This window comes from Sander lucioperca, chromosome 19, assembly GCF_008315115.2.
Source record: "Sander lucioperca isolate FBNREF2018 chromosome 19, SLUC_FBN_1.2, whole genome shotgun sequence".
Classification (NCBI taxonomy): Eukaryota; Metazoa; Chordata; class Actinopteri; order Perciformes; family Percidae; genus Sander; species Sander lucioperca.
Genome location: NC_050191.1, coordinates 16,556,860 through 16,577,867, shown reverse-complemented (window position 1 = coordinate 16,577,867; position 21,008 = coordinate 16,556,860). Strand labels below are relative to the sequence as shown.

At 40.2% G+C, this 21,008-nt stretch overlaps 1 protein-coding gene across 3 annotated transcripts; it reads left to right on the top strand.

The window, feature by feature from the left end:
• The first annotated feature begins 125 nt into the window (after window positions 1-125).
• si:dkey-119f1.1 (uncharacterized protein LOC557127 homolog) lies at window positions 126-20,038 on the top strand. Of its 3 annotated transcripts, none has more exons than XM_035995432.1 (27): window positions 126-242; window positions 612-766; window positions 978-1,110; window positions 1,673-1,778; window positions 2,132-2,268; window positions 2,756-2,817; window positions 2,943-3,023; window positions 3,137-3,238; window positions 5,437-5,556; window positions 5,708-5,806; window positions 7,832-7,978; window positions 8,549-8,637; window positions 8,763-8,927; window positions 9,347-9,525; window positions 10,543-10,744; window positions 11,110-11,224; window positions 14,437-14,597; window positions 14,915-15,050; window positions 15,848-15,928; window positions 16,139-16,309; window positions 16,637-16,774; window positions 17,105-17,250; window positions 17,428-17,553; window positions 17,745-17,850; window positions 18,179-18,331; window positions 19,205-19,302; window positions 19,557-20,038. In XM_035995432.1, exons 2-27 carry the CDS (start codon window positions 638-640, stop codon window positions 19,648-19,650), a joined length of 3,276 nt encoding a protein of 1,091 aa, XP_035851325.1. In that variant the 5' UTR covers window positions 126-242; window positions 612-637; the 3' UTR covers window positions 19,651-20,038. The 3 variants fall into 3 exon arrangements, with proteins under 3 accessions (XP_035851325.1, XP_031177988.1, XP_031177987.2); XM_031322128.2 differs by having other exon boundaries at window positions 126-244; window positions 629-766; XM_031322127.2 differs by having other exon boundaries at window positions 126-249; window positions 626-766.
• Window positions 20,039-21,008: the final 970 nt, after the last annotated feature.

The window sequence follows — 21,008 nt, the reverse complement described above, 5'->3', positions numbered from 1 at the left end:
CTAAAATTATTTTTTTGTACAGGCACTTTTGCACCCTAATTTTATTTTTGTATGCTGCATTACAAGTCTTTTTCAGTTGCTTGTGTTTACCGTTCTCTTAATACATCCATGGTGTTACACATGGACAGCACAAAAGAAAAAGAAAAAACTCGTTTATTCACGCGAGATTTCCCGGTAATTAGTGGGCGCGAAGCGGTGGTGACCCTCCCTGTATGCTGTATCGTGTGCGGCTTCCGCAAACTGGGTAAGCAGTCACTTCATAACGTACCCGTCCTTGCAATTTCATACAACGACGCAAAACTAACAATGACATACTCAGCTGCTGGCTAAATAGTTGTTGACGTTTTGTTTAGCACGTAACGATAGCGTCAGTTAGCCAGATGAGCTAGTTTTATAACGCAGCTAACGTTAACCTGATATAACTTGTCACGGTTATCGTTTCATTCACCTGCGTCCATTAACATTATTCTGTCGGTTTCAGATAGACATTACGCAAAACAACAAATCGCGTTTGGTTTTAGGAGAACAAGAGTCGTTGTTAAAAGTTCAAGTAACAGCTTTACTCTATGCTAGAAACTATGCGGTGTTTACTTTCAGTTTCTTTCTCCCCAAATGTGGTTAACGTCAGGTGACCAAGATGTCTAAAAGGAAGAGCAGCCCTATCAGTGACAACACCAACAAACGGGTCAAACCTGCGGTGGAGGAAGACGTGGAAGATGAAAATGTTTCTAATGGTGACCAGGAAGATCCTCTACCGAATAGACAGGTTACGTCACTGTCATGCTGTAAAATATATCTGCTAGGTTTTGTTCCTACAGGAACATGTCTATTTTTTGTTTTGCTTCCCATAAGTCTGTGTGTCTTAACTGATTCTCTCTTAGAATGTAAGTCAAAGATAAGAAACTTGCAGAGTATACTATTGTATCATATAACATGTATTGAGGGAAATGACATGCCTATTTCTCCTGTGTTTATAGTTGCCATGTGCTGATGAGGTGGTGAGTGCAGGAATTGTGGAGAGCATCACACTGAAGAACTTCATGTGCCACTCTCACCTCGGCCCGTTCACTTTTGGTTCCAATGTCAACTTTGTTGTTGGCAACAATGGAAGTGAGTGTAACCACTTAACAAGTGGGGTATTCCAGAAAAAAAGGATTAACTGAAGTGAATTCATAGTTTCCCATTACTGAAACCAGGTTTACTGGAAGTCTGTTCCTGATACTATAGCAACAGATTCCCTTAATTTGCCCTAATTTGTTATATGGGAGGTTAAAGGGATCATAATCCCTTAATTGTCCCAGACCAGTTTTCAGGCTCTACTCTCTAGAGAGAGACGTTCTGTAGAGTGGAGAGGACAGGACAAGGATCGCTTTGTGATCGTCGCGGAGAAATGCGCGATCAGGCACAAATCTACGCTTCACGGCTATTCGCAGCACTTCTGCATGCAGTGTGTTTCCGCTGTTAGTTGGATCTATGTAATGACTTAAACATAAATCATGTCTTTACATATATGTAAACTTAAGTCAGGCTTTTTGCTATACTGTACATGTTGGCTAACCTTTCTGGAATACTGTCTGTTCTTTTGTGTCTGTCTTATTTTCCATTTAGTTCTTTTGTTAATTACAGTGTCTGCAATATTTTTTATTCTGTGCACAAACTGCTTGTGTGACAGGTGGAAAGAGTGCCGTTCTGACAGCTCTCATAGTTGCCTTAGGTGGGAATGCACATGCCACAAACAGAGGATTATCACTCAAGGGATTTGTGAAGGAAGGAGAAAGGTAAACCTTGCACCACATCATGTGATGTACATTTGTTTTGTCATGCAGGTTGTAGTGGCCTTTAAGGGCCTGTCTGTTTAGGCAGACATTTCATTAATATGACTTTAAGAGGCTCTTCTTACCCTTACTCGGCACCTTAAATAAATTGTAGTGTAAACTAATCTTCCACGAAGGCTTCTTTGCTTAAATTTGACGATGAATACAGTATCTTTGTCTTTACTCTTTGAGAGAGTAAGAGTAAAAGTCCCATTTTATATGTGAAATTGTGCAAATTATCACATGCAAAAGTAATGTCTACTAAATGCTTCACTTGACTGGCAATAGATTTAATGTGTGTTACTCTCTTTCTTCAGCTCAGCTGATGTATCGATTACCCTGCGTAACAAAGGAAAGGACGCTTACAAACCTGAGGTGTATGGTCCAGCCATCATAGTAGACCTGAGAATAACACGTGACGGGTTGAGAACCTATAAACTGAGGAGCAAATCAGGTAAAGACCATGAAGAGTTACGAATTAATCTTTTCCCATTTTAAGTATTTCATAAGACTACTGCTACACTATGCTACTACAAGAATTTATCATATTTAAGTAGTCATTTTAAATGTTTACCAACTTAAAACATTTCTAAACCATTGATGACCTTAAAAGCTAAATAAATGCAGAGTGCAAGGACAAATATGACTAAAAGCTGAAATGATAAGTCAACCATCAGTAAATGAATAGGCAACTATTTCGGTGGATTCATTATTTAAGTAATGTTTTCACCAAAAATGGCAAACAGTTGATGACTCCAGCTTTTTATATGTGAGAATCTGCTGCTTTTCCACGTCTCGACACATTATAGTAAAATAAAGCAATTTCACTATCCAAATTGAGACACACTATAAGACAAAGTGTAAGCAAATGACCACTTCTGGTAGCTGCTTGAATCTATATTATATGGGAATCCTAAACACATTTGTTTTTACTGTTATAGGTCAACTTGTGTCAACCAAAAAGGAAGAGCTGTTGTCCATCCTGGACAATTTTAACATACAGGTATGAGCTATGCAAACCATATACAGTATAGTGTTGTTTAATCTTCCTTACAACAAAATGAAATCCTGCTGGATGAACCTATCTTAATGTGTTGGTGAGAGGGAGTCATTACCTTTCTTCCAAAGGTCAACAATCCTGTGTCCGTTCTGACTCAAGAGATGAGCAAATACTTCCTTCACTCCAAAGGAGAGGGGGACAAATACAAGGTAAATACAGTATATGACTACACTTTTTTAAATGATAGTTATTTTTTATTTTCGTGAACTTTGAGTGTGATTTAAAAAAAAAAAAAACTCTTTATTTTTTATTCCTCTTGCAGTTTTTTATGAAAGCTACCCAACTGGAGCAGATGAGAGAGGACTTTACCTACATCAAAACCACCAAGCATATCACAGAGGATAAAGTTGGGCAACATAGTGAAGTAAGACTGTATGGCTGATATGTTGATATTAAGTAGGGATGTCCAGATCCGATCACGTGATCGGAAATCGGGCCCGATCACGTGGTTTCAGACTCTATCGGAATTGGACGTTACCTCCCGATCAGGACTCGGATATATATGTACATATATTCTCATTATTTTTTAACACATCTATAGTTATGCGGTGGCACAGAGTTGGACCCTTTTGACTCCACACAGAAACAGCAACGCATGCGGCATGACATCACTTTGTTGCAGAGACGCTATTGGTTAAATGCCGGCAAAGTAGAACACGGAAGCAGCTTGAAGCGGAAAGCGCAAGTATGTCTGCGGTCTGGAGGTATTATAAAGTTGAATTATTATAGAAGTATCGGATCGGGACTCGGTATCGGTAGATACTCCAAATCAAATGACTTGGACTTTAGGGCAAAAAAACCTGATCGGGACATCCCTAATTATAAGCAGCTATAACCAATATTTAACAATTACGATGTCTTAAATGACAGTGTGAAAGTGGTCGCTAGTAGTGATGAACCTTACAACCTTATGAATTTGCAGCTCCCCTCCGCTTTACGGACGCCTGTTTACCAGTCTGACCTGTAAATTTACTGTTTTGGTTCACTGCTCTTATAGCGTTTTCAGTCACAGCAGTTTTTGAGCGAAAACCCCCCAAAAACCTAATCTACACTACCTGCTTAGCACCAGACAGTGCCAGACAGACCCAGTTAGTGATTAACTGGTGAACATAGTGGAACATTTAGCTGCTAAAGAACCAGATATTTCTCTCAGGAGTTGAAAAAAATCAAACACAGAACTAAGCGAGAGTGAATATTGGACTTATCTCTGCATTGTGTCCACAAACACGGCTCCAAATGAATGATAATGTTGCTTGGTGACGGCTGATGTGTAAATAAGCAACTGTCTGCTAACAAGCTCACCGTATCAACTGGAAAGGTAATGAAATGGCAATGTTTCCACTACCCCCATGTGGCTAAAAACCCCCGGTTATTTCAGGTTTAAAGGTGCACTATGGGTTCATCAAATCGTAGGCATCTCTCCTTGATCTGCCCCCTGAATACACAGTGAAAGAGCCCGGTCTCGGGAGACAACACAGGGGTCATAAACATCAAACAGACACTAGAGGCACAGGATGGGCACCAAAATACAACAAAACCCTCTAGCCAATCACCGACAAGATGGTTGGGGGAGGGGGTGGGGGTTAGTGACAGTTAGTCAGTTAGTCATGACCATAGACATATATAAAATGGACCAACAGATCCCGTTGCTCTGGACGGAGACCAGTGAAGGATATTAGAAGCACTTTTCCGGTGATGGCTGAGCGTTACTGCGCAACCTCCAACTGAGAGAGACAACGTAAATGTGACGTGAGCAACGTGTCTGAAAGTTGTAAGTCTTCTGGTAGCTGTGCCAAGAGAAATCTCTGTCATTCCGAATCTTGCAGAGACGGAGAGTGTAGGTATATGTAAGGAGATAACATGGGCACAGGCTAATTATTGCTAACTAAAATGCTAGTTAACATTAACAGTAATTAAACTTAAACAGCTAATGTGAGTCGAAATTGCCTGCGAGCTTCTCCTGTACTGTACGGTAATTCCTCTACTATGCAACAGTAAGTCTCGTGGTTATGACACAATCGTTAGCCTATTTTTACAAAAACATCTACTACGGAGCCATGATGTGAGATACAAGGTAATGGAGCCTTTTATACATTGTTGTATTTCTTTAGATATAAACAATGGACAAATAGAGTCTTTAAACGCTTCAAATGTAAAGTTATTCGCTGTCAATGTGGCGCCAAAATGAATGGCAGTCAATGGAATGCTAACGGGAGGTGATGGCTTGGTAGCATCAAAATGGCGCCGTAGGAGCTACGCGTTCCTGTGAGAGGCTTACCCCCTTGGTCATGACAGTTACGGAAACATGGGGGGAGGGGCGAGCTTGTTCTGTTTTGTTTTGAATTTATTTGGAATATCAACAGAAGTGACCATGCAGGAACTCATAGTGCACCTTTTAACTATATTAATGTAGGACTTTAATATACTGTTAATCAATTGTAAGGCTTTATTGTGGATAGGATGTTTAATCCTTTGACCAGCATAGCTAGCTACTAAAGCATAGCTACTTGTCTTTTTGAAAGTTTTATGTGACCATATGCGATTGTTATGTGACTGTTACAGTGCTTGAGAGACTTGAAGCGGAAGTACCTGGAGAAAGAAGACCGTTACAAGAACCTGGCGTCATTTGATGAAATGCAAACCAAACTGGAGGAGTTGCAGAAGCAAATGGCTTGGGCTTTGGTGAGATAATTTTCCCCTGTTTTGTCTAACAATTTGGAATTCCCAACCCCCTTCATCCACTCCCTGAGTAGCCTCTGAAACTGGATTAGTGCAATAATTACTTAAAAGGTCATTTATCTAAATATTATTTACTGTGATCTACATTTTGCAGGTGATTGAGATGGAGAAGGAGTTGGAGCCAATGAGGGAGAAGCTGCAGTCAGACAGACGTTCTACAGAGAAATATGATGAGAAGGTGGATGAATGGAAGGTATGATATTTCTGTAATATTCACTAAAAATCAAGTGTGGTATGTGTTTTTAGTAGGGCTGTCAGCATTAACGCGTTAATCGCGATGCGATTAAGGGCCGAGCATAACGCGTTAATTTTTTTTAATCGCATGCCGGCATTTAGTAATTTATTTTACACTTCACTCGGCTTTGCGTCGTGCCTAACAGGCTACTATTTTGACCCTTTGCAGCACCGTTACTTATCATCAAGCTGCCACTTCCTCGTAACACATCCTGCTGCTGCAGGCTGCAGGCATGATGGAGAAAGACAGCAGCAATAACTCTGAATGGAGCTTTTTATTTTCCAAAACTCCCGGACGGCTCATAGATAAATCGAAAGCCATATGCACATTGTGTAAAGCCGAATTAAAATATCACCAACGCACGTCAAGCTTGAGCTACCACCTACAGAGCTAAGCATATAGTTCAGTTAACGTGATGCTACCCGCTAGCATGCTACCCACTCAGGCAAAGCAGTATTTTGGAGAGTGCTACTTGCCGACCTGTGGATGAAACCAAATCCCAAAAAATTACTACAGCTCTTGCGAAACGGGTGGCAACTAACTGCAGACCTGTCAGCATCGTAGAGCACTCGGGTCTTAAAGACTACTACGGTTGGCATGTTCTGACCCGTCTCATTAAGTGCAAGTTAAGTTCATTTGTACACCACATTTAAACACAGCTTAAGATGACCAAGTGCTATAAAAGAACTTTAAAATTAAATTAAAAAGTACAACACACACAAATATATTTGTCAACAGTAACTGATATGGGACAAAGCACAGAATATATACATGACAATAGATTGAAAAATGAATGGGCCAAAAAAGGCGAGTGAATAAAAACGTCTGTTATTAACGAGCTAACGCTAGCTTGTCATGCTTGTGAAGCTGGATAACGAGTAAACACCACACCAGCACCAAGAGGGACATTACGTTCCTCACTTCAAAACGGAACAAAAGTAGGATTCTGTAGTGACTTTACCCTGCTGTTGAACTCCCTTCCTCTTCATCAAGGACTCCAACATGTTTACGTTTTAGGTGCTGAATCATCATCGTGGTGCGCTCGTGCCATGCTATGTCGCTTTTGCTTATCTTGCAATTAACACGTTTTCGATTTATTTAGTGTGAAATGCTCCCACACGTTGGATGACTTAGGTCGTACTGATTTCTCTGCCTCCGCCATGTGTTTCAGAACAACGTAACGGGTCTCTCTCCGGTCTCTCTCCGTATTTCCTCTACCCCCGCTCTGCTCTTTTTTTCTTTTCTTTCGCTCCGCACGGCACTCAACTCAATTGCTTTTATCTCCGCGAATTTTAACAACTTTTTTAATAATCAAATTTTATAATTCGTTGTTGCAGCCCTAATAGAAATTCCGCGATTAATCGCGATTAAATTTTTATCGTTTGACAGCCCTAGTTTTTAGTATAACCAGTAATTACTTAAGTAATAAGCCAAAAGAGGCCGTGGTTTACAGTGATTTTAGAACAGCTAAGCAGCGTTAGCCTAAAGTGGCTTATTGCTTTTATAACGGTTACTACATAAACCGTGTGTATGCAATATTTCATAGATAAATGCACAGCAGCAAAAAATGCAATATTATATATATATATTGATAACAAATAATTATTCTTCTGCCAACCACGTGTAGTTCTTCCACAACATTTATCTGAATGGTTGCCAGGCAACACACAGACACAGCAAAATACAGATGCAGTGGAAAGCATGCTTAAATATTGAAGTGTTTGAAATGTTAGTGATTATTAACATTTATCTGGATATCGCTATTGTGCAATGGTTGAAGTAAGGTATTTCACAACGGCTTCACACGTGGCTCAGCCAACTGCAGGGACCGGAACTATCCTTTTCATTATTTTAATTAAATAACAACCACTTCTGTTTGATAACTCACAGCTCAACGTTGCACTTGTCCATGCATTGCCCTCCTCTATCCTCTAACCTTTAACCCCCCCAACTTCTCTGATCTGTTTTTATGTAATAATGCAGAATAAGCTCGAGGAGGCTGAGAGGAAATACAAGCAGATCCAGGAACAGTTGGAGGGGATCACACAGCAAGTCCAGGAGCTCCAGCCCAAATGTGCTGAGCTCAAAACCGTGGCCCAGAGACAAAATACCCTTCTCAAGTCCAGCGAGGTCAGTGTTGGGACAATGCATTAGTCAGGCTGTAAGGGTGACAGTACTGTCAGTTGGTTCAGTCATCTTCATATGAGTACTGGAAGTGATTTTAGGTTGTAAATGTTGGCCAAGGAAATGCAATGGAGAGATGTGACCTTCTTTTAAACTGAGTTACCTCAAATATGTTGTTTACTGGCATATGAGGCTTTGTTTAAAGTGCTGAGTGGAATCCATAGCAACGAGGGTATTCGGGTCCCCCACCAAATTGGGTAGTTGTGAACATGAAAGTAATGAAAGGAGCAATGCACCTATATTTTATATATATATTTATTTATATATATGGCATAGCCAGACATTTTAATCTGCAGCTCAAAATTGCAATTCCAATTTCTAACTTGCGTATATTTTGTAATATTTTGTGTAATTTGGTCCAGATAAACTCAACTCAATACATTTTTAATTGAAGATGTCTACCACAGTAAAAATCTGTGTATTATAACTTCCTGCCTCGTCATCTTGTCAGACATAATCTCAGCTTGTTGTGTAAGTGACCAGTGTTTTTATTCTTCAATTCTGTGTGCGAGCTAGGTCACTGTTCACAGATGCAAGGCTAACCTGAGGGACCTGGAAAAGGACAAGGTTCAGCTGTCCTCAAGGATAAATGATCTCAAGCTGAGGTACGACCTCCCCTTTTTTTAAAGTCTTCTGTTGTGCATTTGAGTTGAATCATGTATTTATTCTGTTTTGACACGTCGTCCTTACAATTTTTGTTGTCATCTTTTTTTTTTTTTTATCCCTCTAGCATCAGTCAGATAACAGGAGCGGAGAGCCAGGCCAAGACAGAGCGTATGGAGCAGATACAGGCTGAGCTGGAAAACATGAGACAAAAGAGTGCCACTCTAGGTCAGCAGATTGACCAGTATGAGCATGCCTGCAGCCGTGCCAAGGAAGAACAAGGAAAGATGAGGTGGGGAAATAAAACTGGGCATTAAAGAATAAATAAAAAATGCCTGCAGAACTATTAAGTGTTGGTTCAAGGGGTTGCCCAGGAAACTCCTTACACTGTGCATGACAGGGAGTTTTGAAGTTGAGCTGGAATTAAGGTTTTTGGACAAGAAAAGAATATCATTTACCAATCATACCATTATGTGAATCCATCCCTTAGTCATTCTGTTCTTTCAATGCTTGTGATAAATTCTGCCAGTAATTCAATATGTAAATACAACAGAATTCGGCATTCCCCTGGCTTTGTTAGCTCCCTTCCAGTCCTCCGTAAACACAATTAGGATAAGATTATTTGGTCTGTTGGATGCATACTGCAGTGGAATAACTGAAACAGTAACAGCCTCTAACGTAACGAAAACACCCACCTCCTTCTGTCTCAAGGAGAGAGCAGGAAGTGCTTCAGAGGTCCATTGATGCCAACAGAAGGAATTTACAGACTATGGAGAGCAGTCGGTCCAATCGCCTGCGGCGTTTTGGAGAGCACATGCCCACACTCCTCAACGCTATCCAGGAAGCTCATAGAAAGGGCCAGCTCAAGCATAAACCTCGAGGACCTCTGGGTAAGACTTGGTGCCCAGTTGTGCATAGGTAAAAATTAGGGCTGTCAAAATAAAGCGTTCATTTTGATTAATTAATCTGAGAAAAAAATAACGCGTTAAAAAAAAATAACGCAGATTAATCCATTCCATATTGAAGTTTGACTCGGAGCCGTTCTCGCCACCATTCGACTGTAAAATGAAGGAGGGAGACGAGAATGTGCTGCCTGGATCATTGATTGGAACATGTACTTATAAAAATCTTCTTAGGGTTGGGTACCGAAATCCGGTGCTAATACGGCACCGGTGCCTTAACGACCGGTATCTACCGGACCAAATAGCAACGCGGATTTCGGCACCTCATTTTGGTGCCACTGATATGTCTGCGCTTCTCTCGGATACTCTGAAAACGGACGTTACAGGCAACAGAAACATTGCTGCATGTGACGCTAGTTAACACTATACTCGACAGCAGCTAACGTTAGCCTACCGCTAGCTAGTAGCTGGATTAAACACAATGGGTAAAATGCTGACAGCTAACGCTAAACGGTGTAAAGTGTGACTGTATTTCCCTGTAGAGGATTCAACACCGGGATTAACAGTCTGCAGCAGCCGTTGTCAGAAAAACACAGACGTGCGTTCAATGAAACTGGTAACCTACAGCCTCGTGGTGCATTCAAAGTTATTGTTAAATGCCCTTTTCCCATCTGGTGGTTGTTTTTGTCGTTCAACAGCAATTTACTAGTGAAATAAGTTATTGTTATAGTTATTACATTATTATTAAATCATTTAATTTTGACCATATGGATGCATAATGAGCATATGAAACACCCAGTTACAATACACTTTGCCTGGCAGTATAATAAAATAAATATGTAATAAGATGTGTTCTTACTTTCATTAAAAGCTGGGCAATATTGGACCCATGTTAAAGCCAGGTTTGATCACTTTTATAAAGTGATATGTTAACCCCCATTTAACCCTTTTTTCTGTCCTTCTACTAACGGGCCTTCTCTTTTTACATTTCCTTCCCTTCTACAGGTCACCTTATTAGCCTGAAGGACCCAGAGCTGGCCCTGTCCGTAGAAGTATGTCTTAAAGGCCAGCTGCAGGCCTTCACTTGTGATAACCACGAGGATGAGAGGGTGCTGCAGGGCCTCATGGCCAAAGTGTTCCCAACTGGCCGTAGACCTGCCATCATCACCAGCCAGTTTCTCCCAAGTGTCCATGATACAAGATCGAGGTGAGGTCATGTATAATATTCACAAAAACACTTATTAAACGCATGACTCCATATTAGTTGTTCACTGCCTGGAAAAAATAAACGGGAACAATAGCATTGGTCAGCTTAAATTAATGTTAGTTCCAATGTACTCCAGTAATAAAATGTTTTCACTATGTAACATTACACTATGTAACATTACACTTTGTAACGCATACAGAATTTGATTGGAGTACATATTGATTGACATCAAGTCAACAACAGGTGGTTTTGAGTCTGTTTTACGTAAAGGACACGTTGTAAGAATTATCACTTTTATTTAACATTTAACTTTTATTCACTTTTATTCATTCAAATGGTCTTATTTGGTTTTGTCTTTGTGTCAGGGGTGTGAATCACCCTGAATACCCGTCCGTGCTTCAAGCTTTAGAAATTGAGGACCCAGTTGTGGCCAACTGCCTGATTGATCAGAGGGGTATAGAGAGCATTCTACTCATTAAGGTAATCAGTTGCTTCACATCAATTATTGACTTATCTGCATTGAGACATAATCTTTCAAGAGGGAATCACGATGCATCTAACCCCCCACCCCTAGTATGATGTCATATAGGGCTGGACGATTAATCGAAAATGTATCAACGTTGAAATTCTGAAGCTATTATCGACGTATTTTTCCCATGGCGATAATTTAGATTATTTATTTCTGTTGATAGCCCTACTTTCTACTTTAAAGGGGTGATAGAATGCAAAACCGATTTTACCTTGTCATAGTTGAATAACGACAGTTTGGAGGGTAAATAGGACATACATAGAAGCTCAAAATCCCATTGACACCCCTTTCTTCTGCAAATCTCACATTTTGAAACTGCTGCTGAAAACGGGCGAATCTGAACAAAGCTAAAAGTTGACGTAAGCATCCCAACTCCTAGTCTTTGTCACGCCCCAACATTTGCATAGGCTACACCACTGACCTGAGGTCAGCTTAGTCTTCTGAATCTAGCTAGGTCATGCAGATCTCCAGAGGTCCACTATTTAATTACTAAATTCACTTCTGAGACTTTTTTATGCGAGAAATCAACTATGTAGAGGTCAAATATGGGCCGTTTTACGAAAATTGATGGCTAATTGCAAATTTTGTCCGACTGTGTGTCGGAGTTCAGCAGGAGCTCAGCAGGCTACGTGACAGCGGCCGGTGCTGCCTCGCCGCCCGGCGTGCCCTACTTCAGTGGTTCCCAACCTGGGGTCCAGGGACCCCTTAGGGGGGCGGCAAAGATCACAGGGGGGGGCGCAAGTCTTTATCTGGTTTGAGGTTGAGGTAAAAAAAAAAATATTTGCACATGTTAAACAAATTATGATAATACACTAGAATATATAATGTATACAAAAGTCTGTATAAAAACTATATATTTTTGTTCTCGCTTAAAATTGTAGGCAGGCTACTTAGTAGGTCAAACCTCCGGGACCTCTTAACCTGGGACCTTGCTGTCATCAGGTCAGCTGCTAGCTGCTAGCTGTCATCGGGTCAGCTGCTAGCTGCTAGTTGCTAGCTGCTAGCTGCTATCATCCCACCATGGCATCACTATTTTATGAACGAAACATGGTGGAGAAACGTAAAAGTGCTGATAACTGCTCTGTATCAAAAAAGAAAGTAAGGCTCTATCTCGAGAGTTACCTCAACTTCGGTTTCGGGAGGGGGGCTCAGCTTTTCTTAGACATAAGTGGGAGGGGGCGCCAAGGAAAAAAGGTTGGGAACCACTGCCCTACTTCATAGACTCCGGTTCGCTGTGAGCTAGCTGGATCTCCGTCACGAAGGGAAGCCCACGGCGCTCCATACCCGTGCAAAGTGACCGTTTCTGGGTTACTGGACTACAAAATGCCGAGGCCCTGATGGAGCTCCAGGGCCTGCAGCTAGCCGCAATCTTTACCCATAGGATTGAAGGGACAGTAGCAGCTAACGAAATCCCTAATGTTCACAAAAATGCATTAAATTGAAATTGGACACCATTGTTAGCTTTATAAGACCTTGGGGTAGATGTTATATAAGTGGCGTGACGAAATTCAAACTGTAAATATACTCTAGTTATGCCGAGAAACGGTGACTTTCACTGGGTATGGAGGTTGCTGTTTTCTCGTCAGACTGTGTGGAGCTCCTAAAGTCCGACACGTCTTACCAAATTTGCAATTAGCCATCAATTTTCGTAAAACGGCCCATATTTGAGCTTTATATAGTTGCTTTCTCGCATAAAAAAGTCTCAGAAGTGAATTTAATAACGAAATAGCCCGACAAACAATGTATAACTTTGCAGTGTCTGAAATATGAGACCTGCTGTCTCGTCTCCAATGTGTTTCTATGTGGTTCGCTCAAACCAATCAGCGCGTAGCTCATCTAAATATTCATGAGCATACCATATTTGGAAGAAAAGCTCTTGTTCCAAATAGAGCCATATTCACAGGGTAGTTAAGGGCCTAATAAAATAGCATTTGGGCAATTTTCAGCCCAACCAATGTTACATACTCTATTAGGAGACCTTAAGGAACAGTGTGAAATACCCTATATAATCATTCAATCACCCCTTTAAAACATTCTACCGCGTGTGCAGGGTCCGAAATTAACACTCGCCAAATGCGGGGGCAGGCCGACACGCACACACACAAACACTGGCGCACACACCAGACACCAGCCACTACCTTCTGTTTACTGATAGCTAGCGTGTAACTCAGGCTAATTAATTAGCTAGTAAGTGGCAATTTTTGGCAGCCAGCCTTCCAAAAGAAAGCACAATGAAATTAAATGTTAACCGATCATTAACCGTTGACTGACAAGCAGGAAACAGAGTCTCAGTTCACCCGTCCGGGAGGCTCTGACACACTTTCTGAACTCTGTGTCCGCGGACAGCTGTAGGCTTGTACTGGTGTTGATGTTTTGTGGATTGTCGGACACATGCAGCCACTTTCCTGAAACCGCTTGCGGGACTGACACAAGTCCACAGCGGCCCGCAGCGTGTATGTCCGAGCCTGTCTCCAGCGCCTCCACCTGCAGGTTGTCAGCTGTGTGTCTGCCTGGTATACTCTTGGACGGCCGATTTAACTTGCCGGTCCTCATCAATATAGTTTCATGTGTCGCGTAGCTCTCCACAAGCAGAAAAAAGAGGCGCTTAAAATGCAACTTGCTGGTTCAAAGTTAGGACTAACAAGTTAATTAGCAGTTAAGATATAGATTGTATAGCCTATTTACATTTTTATTATGCAAAAGACGTATTTTTAAAACTTTTATACAAAAAATTTATAAAACGTGTCCGTCGTCGAATCACAAATTTTTTAAATTATCGTTCATTTATCGTAATCGAAGTAAAAAGTGCAATTATCCGTGATTTTGATTTTAGGTCATATCGTGCAGCCCTAATGTAATACAACATACCATGATGTACTATGGTATATGGCATACCAATGTAGTATATGAAGCTATTTTAGATATGTATGTGCTAAAAGTTTATAGCAGACTGAGTTAGCTCTTTGAATGCAACTTTTAACATCTGATCACACCAATCAAATCAACTCTGTAGCTCGGTTAGTTCATCTACAGTCATAACACTTATAACCTGGGTTCATATTTAGCACCTTTGATGGAAGTTGTAAAACACAGGAGATGCACAGCAAAACACAACAGAAGATTTAATGCATTTTTTTTTTTGTGTGCATGTGTGGTTGTGTAGAATCGAACAGAGGCTCGAAGACTGATGCAAGGGAAAAACCCTCCTCGGAACTGTAACCAGGCCTTTTCCAAGGAGGGAGATCAAATCTTTAATAACCGTAGTTACACCGCTGAGCAGACCAGAGCCAACTACCTCTCGGGAGATGTTGAGGAGGAGATCAGGTGTGTGGAAATCTTGTCTTGTTTTAGTGTGTGTGTGTGTGTGTGTGTGTGTGTGTGTGTGTGTGTGTGTGTGTGTGTGTGTGTGTGTGTGTGTGTGTGTGTGTGTGTGTGTGTGTGTGTGTGTGTGTGTGTGTGTGTGTGTGTGTGTGTGTGTGTGTGTGTGTGTGTGTGTGTGTGTGTGTGTGTGTGTGTGTGATGGACTTGCTTAGCTACAATAATTAGGATATACACACTGTACATGTCACAACAGGGAGTAGTTGTATACGCTTCTATCTTAATACCTTGTCTGTCTCTTGGTTCCTATCTTTCACTTTTAGGCACTTGCAGAAGGAGATGGAGAACCAGAAAGCTCAGGCAAATCGCTTCCAGCTGCAGATGAAAAAGTTAGATGAAGACGTCAAACAGAACGATGGGCTGCTGAGAAGAACCCACATAGAGCAGAGGACTACCAAAGTAACACTTTTACCTCTCACAAACACCTGTTACTCTTATTTGAAAATGATTTAATGTCTAATGATAATTCCTTATCTTTTCTGAGTATCAGACAGGGAAATTGATAGTTCATACTAGGGATGTCACGATACCGAAGATCTAGTATAGTGTAGTCGGTAACGATACCACCAAAAGTACACAATACTCAATACCAAAGTCGTTACCACGGTAAAAAAAACAACACAACAGTAGTGGCAACTACGGTCATCATGATACCAGAAATGTAGTATGTAATCTGGAGAAAACATAATTATCATCATCATCATCACGTCTTCTGGACCCAGAGCCCGCTGCTTATAAAGCAAACAGAGGCTGACTGACCGCTGCACTCGGCACCTCATCCGTGCCAACAGAGGTTTCAATATGGCGCAAAGTTTTTTACTGCAAAATCCTTTTTGACTGAAATCTGTGAGGCTAAAAGGAACCAAACAATACATACATGCCACCAAACTGTGACTAGTTGTTTTTACTTGAACCATTCTATTCCTAGCCTATGTATGTTTATAATTGGAAATCAATTAACAAAACAATGACAAATATTGTTCAGAAACCCTCATAGCAGTGTTTCCGTTAATTACTGTTTTTTAACCTGGAAAATATGTTGATATTTCAAATAGATGCATAAATATAGAATATACCTTTCAGTCTGAAAAAAATAATACTGCTTAATTAAAAAAATAATTTCCAAATCAAATTTCTAGTATTTTACTCAGGTATATTTTATGAATATGCTCATGCTGTTTGTGTATTTGTTCCAGGACAAGATCACAAAGCTACAGCTGGAGCTGACAGACCTACAAAATGTGGAAGAGTCTCAGTCAGAGGATCTCAGTCCCCTGGTTTGTACAGACATATCAATACAGAACAATAATCAGACCTAATGGACTTAAATTGTGCTCATCTCAGTAGATACAAATGGCAAAGAAAATGTGGAATGTTGACTCACAATAAATGGATGATCTCCAAAGAATTCACATTCAAGTCAGTCATATTTTTGCAATCAGCATAGACGCTCCATGTGAAATGCGGTTGTCACCACTCTAATACAGGAGGAAGATCTTCAGGAGATTGTTACTAAGATCTCATCCAAGCGTGCTGAGTACGATGAGGCACGAACTAAGACGGCTGAGCTGAAGGCCTCCTATGAGAAGGCAGAGCAGGAGTACAAGCAGCACAAAGAGCAGATCAACACAGTCGCTGAGGATGCCGACCCAATCAAGGTAATGCTGTATTCCAACTCTTGTCAATGTCTTGTCATTTCCATTTTAGAAAACCTAACTATTCTACTTGTGGAATTCCCAAATCCCAACATGTCAAACTTATAAAATGTTTGTGTTAACATAAGAATGACCTTTAAATTATTACTCAGTTACATGAAGGTCTTAACCTAGGGTTACATTCGAGCGTCGTAGAGCATAAGACCAAACTTCATCTGGCTGATTATTCTCAGCGCAGTCTCAGCTGCCTGCAGAAGCCAGCATCCCCTGACTGCTGGGTGAAGTTCCTGTGGTTACTCTTTGTGTGCTTGTCCTTTTATCATACTACAGGAGGAGCTGAGTAAGGCTGATCAGGAGGTGATGAAGTGCAAGCATCACAAGAAACACTATGAGGAGAAACGCAGTGCCCATCTCCGCAACATACAGACACTGCAAGCCAATCTGGAAAGCAAGGAGCAGGAACTTCAGGTACGCCAAACAGAGATACACGGGGAAAGTTAAGACTGAGGTGTTTATCACAGGGGGTCATGACTAACTTTAAAAATTTTAATCACAAGTTGAACAATTTCTTATCATTTTATTTAGCTTTTTTGCTTTTTAAATCAAATGGGGAGCTGCACAGCACTTGCAATATTCCAGCAAAGCAATGATTTATTTTTGGTTCTTTTTAAGCATTTCAGACCTTGTTATTCTGAGGTCAAATAGCCATTAAATTACGAACTAAATAGATTGTGTACATTGTAGTTTCACCAGCATTGAATGTCAGTAATTGATGATTTCTGTCACACTGCGGTTCAGACATCTGTGGCCAAGGCCACAGAAATCTGTCCAGAGCGTCTGGAAGTACGACGGACAGCCAGGAGTCTGGACAGTGAGATCAACCGGCTCAAGGTTAAGATCACTACCCAGCAGGAACAACAGGGGGACCGTGAGGAGGTTGTGAGGTATGTGACTTAATAAGCCCTGGTATTTATCCAGATGATAAAGTAATAAGTGTAAGCAATTTTTTTTTTTAAGTTAATTTCCATTATGAAATGTTTAACATGAAATGAATTAGCTTTGATATGTTAACCTTCCTCTGTCTTACCTTTCATCCACTTGTCTTTCTTTCCCATGTCTAGGCAGTATAATGAGGCTCTAGAGAACTACAAGAACATGGCACAGCAAATGAAGAACCTCACCAGCTTCATCAAAAGTCTCAGTAATGTTATGAACCACAGACTCCAGGTTTACGCTGAGCTCAAGAAGTAAGTTGGTGAAACTCTTTAATTAAAAAAAAAAAAATCTGTAATTGATTTATTTAGTTATATTTCTCTTCAAGCTAATGGATTAGCAAAATCAAAAAAGAAACCTGTAAATTGTGAGACCTGTCTCTTGATTTATTACCATTCTGCTGTCCTTCCTTGTTCATTTGATTTCTTTTCTCTGCATCTATTAGGTTACTCTCCGCCCGCTGTAAATACTACTTTGATAGCATGCTGGCCCAGAGACGCTACACTGGAAGTATGACCTTTGACCACAAGAATGAAACCCTCTCCATCTCAGTAAGAAGAATATTTGAATCAACAGTCAGGCAATTCTTTAGCCTCATTTTCCCGTTAAAAATGTACACTAAAGTGTTCTTCAGTGTAACACCTGTGAACTGTAGGACATGAGTTTTTTTCAGATTAACTCTGAGAAGCAGCCGTTGGCTTTGCAGCATGTAGTCTATTAGAAAATGGACTAAACAGTGTAGCTGCAAGGTTAAAGTCTAAATGAGAACATGTTTAATTTTTTCACTGATTGTTATTACTCATAAAAACGTGAGACATGACGGCTACAGCTTTTTAGCCAGGTTGTATAAATAAAGATTTCTCCTCCACTCGTCTGTAGGTGCAGCCAGGCCAAGGAAACAAGGCTGACTTGAGTGACATGCGCTCTCTGTCCGGAGGCGAGCGCTCCTTCTCCACTGTTTGCTTTGTTCTCTCTCTTTGGGCCATTACAGAGGCGCCTTTCCGCTGTCTTGACGAATTTGATGTTTACATGGTAATAAGATACCGTTTTTCTTGATATTGCAAGTTTGTCTGGATAAGAGTGTACACTGCCTTAATTGCATATTGAGATAATTAGGGGTGTCACGATTTTGATTCTAAATTGGAAATTGATCGAAATAAGCTTTCAATTTTGATTATTAAAATCAAAAGCAGGATGGGTGATCCCCCTGTATTTTTTTTCCCTCTCTCTCCACCCACGTCTACTTGGGACGTCCAAAGGAAGGAAAAAAAAAACACACAGACTTAACGGTCGTTAGCATACAGCTAAAGACACAGCATAATGTTAGCTTACTGGTAGCCTGCAGCTGCACATTTCAAGACACCATGGCCACTGCCTGAGTCGGGGATGACGGAGAAACAACAGAACTGGAAAATCTGCAAGTTATGGTGTGGCAACATTTTGCCTTTCCCATGTGTTATGTAAACAAACAATGAATGATAAAATATGTGGGCTCCTACAGGACTTAATGGTGCGTTCAGGTGCACCGCGTTAAACTCATTCAAGTGCAATGTAAACTCTGAAAAACTCAAACTATTGTCAAGTAGCCTACCCTTCTGCCATATTATTGTGAAACTGGCGAAACTGCTACATTATTTATATTATTATTTTTTGTTTATATTTTTTATATTTTTTTTTTTTATCGAATCGTGAAAATATAAAAACGAAAGTCAAATTGAATCATGGATTTGGAGAATCGTGACACGCCTCAAGATAATCTCTAGCTTCATAACATTGAATAGGCATTAGAGGGAGAAGAGGAAGTTTGGAGAAAGTTCAGTGAGGTTTTTGACATTACATAAATTGTCTCACCATCTTTAGCCTTATTTATTAAAAGACATCTCATGTTTTGTTTTGTTCAATTAGGACATGGTGAATAGGAGGATATCAATGGACATGATGCTGAAGGTGGCTGCCGGTCAGCGCTTCAGACAGTTCATCTTCCTCACCCCACAGAGCATGAGGTAATCACTGATACATCTTTGTTTATATATTTGTATGTCAAAGCAGTTTGACCCCCCAGATGTGATTTATTGACTTTGTTACTATATATTCACTTAGTTAATGCTATGATGAAGTAATCCATTCAGGAGTAAAGGCCATCTGATTGTAGTTTGCTGCTTAGGTTCCCTGGGAAAGACCGCCAGCCAACCTCAGCCTTAACCTCAAAGGCACGATCACATTGTCACCTTTGTTGCTTTTCTTCTTTTTGTTTCAGCTCTCTTCCAGAGAGTAAAAACATCAGTATCCTCCGTCTCAAAGATCCAGACCGTGGCAACAACCCACAAAGAAGTCAAGATGAGGACCAGTAGTATTGCTAGCTGGTAATTTAACATCAAATAAGTTGATGAGACCAGTAGCAGGTGCCATAACCTCCATCAGTTATGTTTAAGGGTTCAAGAGTGGTTCGGTTTTTAGGACAAGTTCTGTCAGTGATTGAAATACAAATTTTTCAAAGTTCTGTTTAGTAGGCAGTGTGTTAAATGTTTTGTTCTACAACACTGAATGCAAGTACCAACAAAATGTTTTAAGCACTGATGCATCGAGGGTACTGCAAAGATGGGGAAGTATTTGTATTTGTATATCCACTGCCAAAATAACTGTTAAATGGCTTGACAACTGGCACATTGAAGGAGATGATGTCATTGTAAGATTTTTTTTTATATTCATTAAACCAAACAAGTTAAGAGACAAATGTAACGATGTTTTATATGCATGCAAGCAAATTTCAGGACATTTTCCTCCTCAAGTCTGTCTCTAACTGGTCGTCATAATTAAAGTTCTTTGTTCTTTTTTACCACACTGTGACAGAACACAGTAAACACAATCATGCTTTTTTCCTCAGCTCATTATTCACTGGATAAGTCATTTTGATTTGGATCTGTGTTGAAACATTCAATTTGAAACCTTATTAAGGTCAGTCTTGTGAGGAGGAAGGATTTGCACCTTTAAGGGCTCTGTGCCAAATCCTTCACACAAGGCGGTCCATTGGAATGCACTTCCACTGTTAATATTTAATGAACACAAAACTCTGTGTTCTTATGGTACTGTAATAGTTTTATTTAGGGCTGGGCAATATATCAATATTACATCAATATTGTGATATGAGACTATATTGTCTTAGATTTTGAATATTGTTACATGGTAAGTGTTGTCTTTTCCTGTTTTTAAAGGCTACATTACAGTAAAGTGATGTAATTTTCTGAACTTACCAGACTGTTCTAGCTGTTCAAATATTTGCCTTTAACCACACACACCAACTGAACAAATTCTCAACCCTAGAATATCTTTGCGATAGAGGTATTTGGTCAAGAATGTCGTGATGTCTGATTTTCTCCATATCATCCAGCCCTAGTTTCACTGTGGTTGAGTTAAAAAGTAAACCACAATTGTTTTCAACATGGCATTAATCAGCCTAAATCAAATTGATTTAATAGATTCATTATTGAAAAAAACTGTGAAACTTAAAACAAAAGAAATCTCTGTTGTCACTCATGCTATAACTTATCCTGAAAATATTAATTTGCTCAGTATGTGGGCTATTTTAATACTCTATATGTTCTATGTTATTGCATATCTCCATTTAGATATCAGAAAACATTCAACAACTGAATTGTGTACTTTATTTATTTATTTATTCACTGAAAGGTCATAGGTCTAAAAATTAAAC

What these genes read in the sequence shown, in the direction of transcription:
- si:dkey-119f1.1 (XM_035995432.1), top strand. Translation starts at nt 638, where the DNA reads ATGTCTAAAAGGAAGAGCAGCCCTATCAGTGACAACACCAACAAACGG. An exon ending in GCAAGGAGCAGGAACTTCAG is followed by an intron (nt 16,775 to 17,104) that starts GTACGCCAAACA and finishes ACTGCGGTTCAG; the next exon opens with ACATCTGTGGCCAAGGCCAC. An exon ending in ATGAAACCCTCTCCATCTCA is followed by an intron (nt 17,851 to 18,178) that starts GTAAGAAGAATA and finishes ACTCGTCTGTAG; the next exon opens with GTGCAGCCAGGCCAAGGAAA.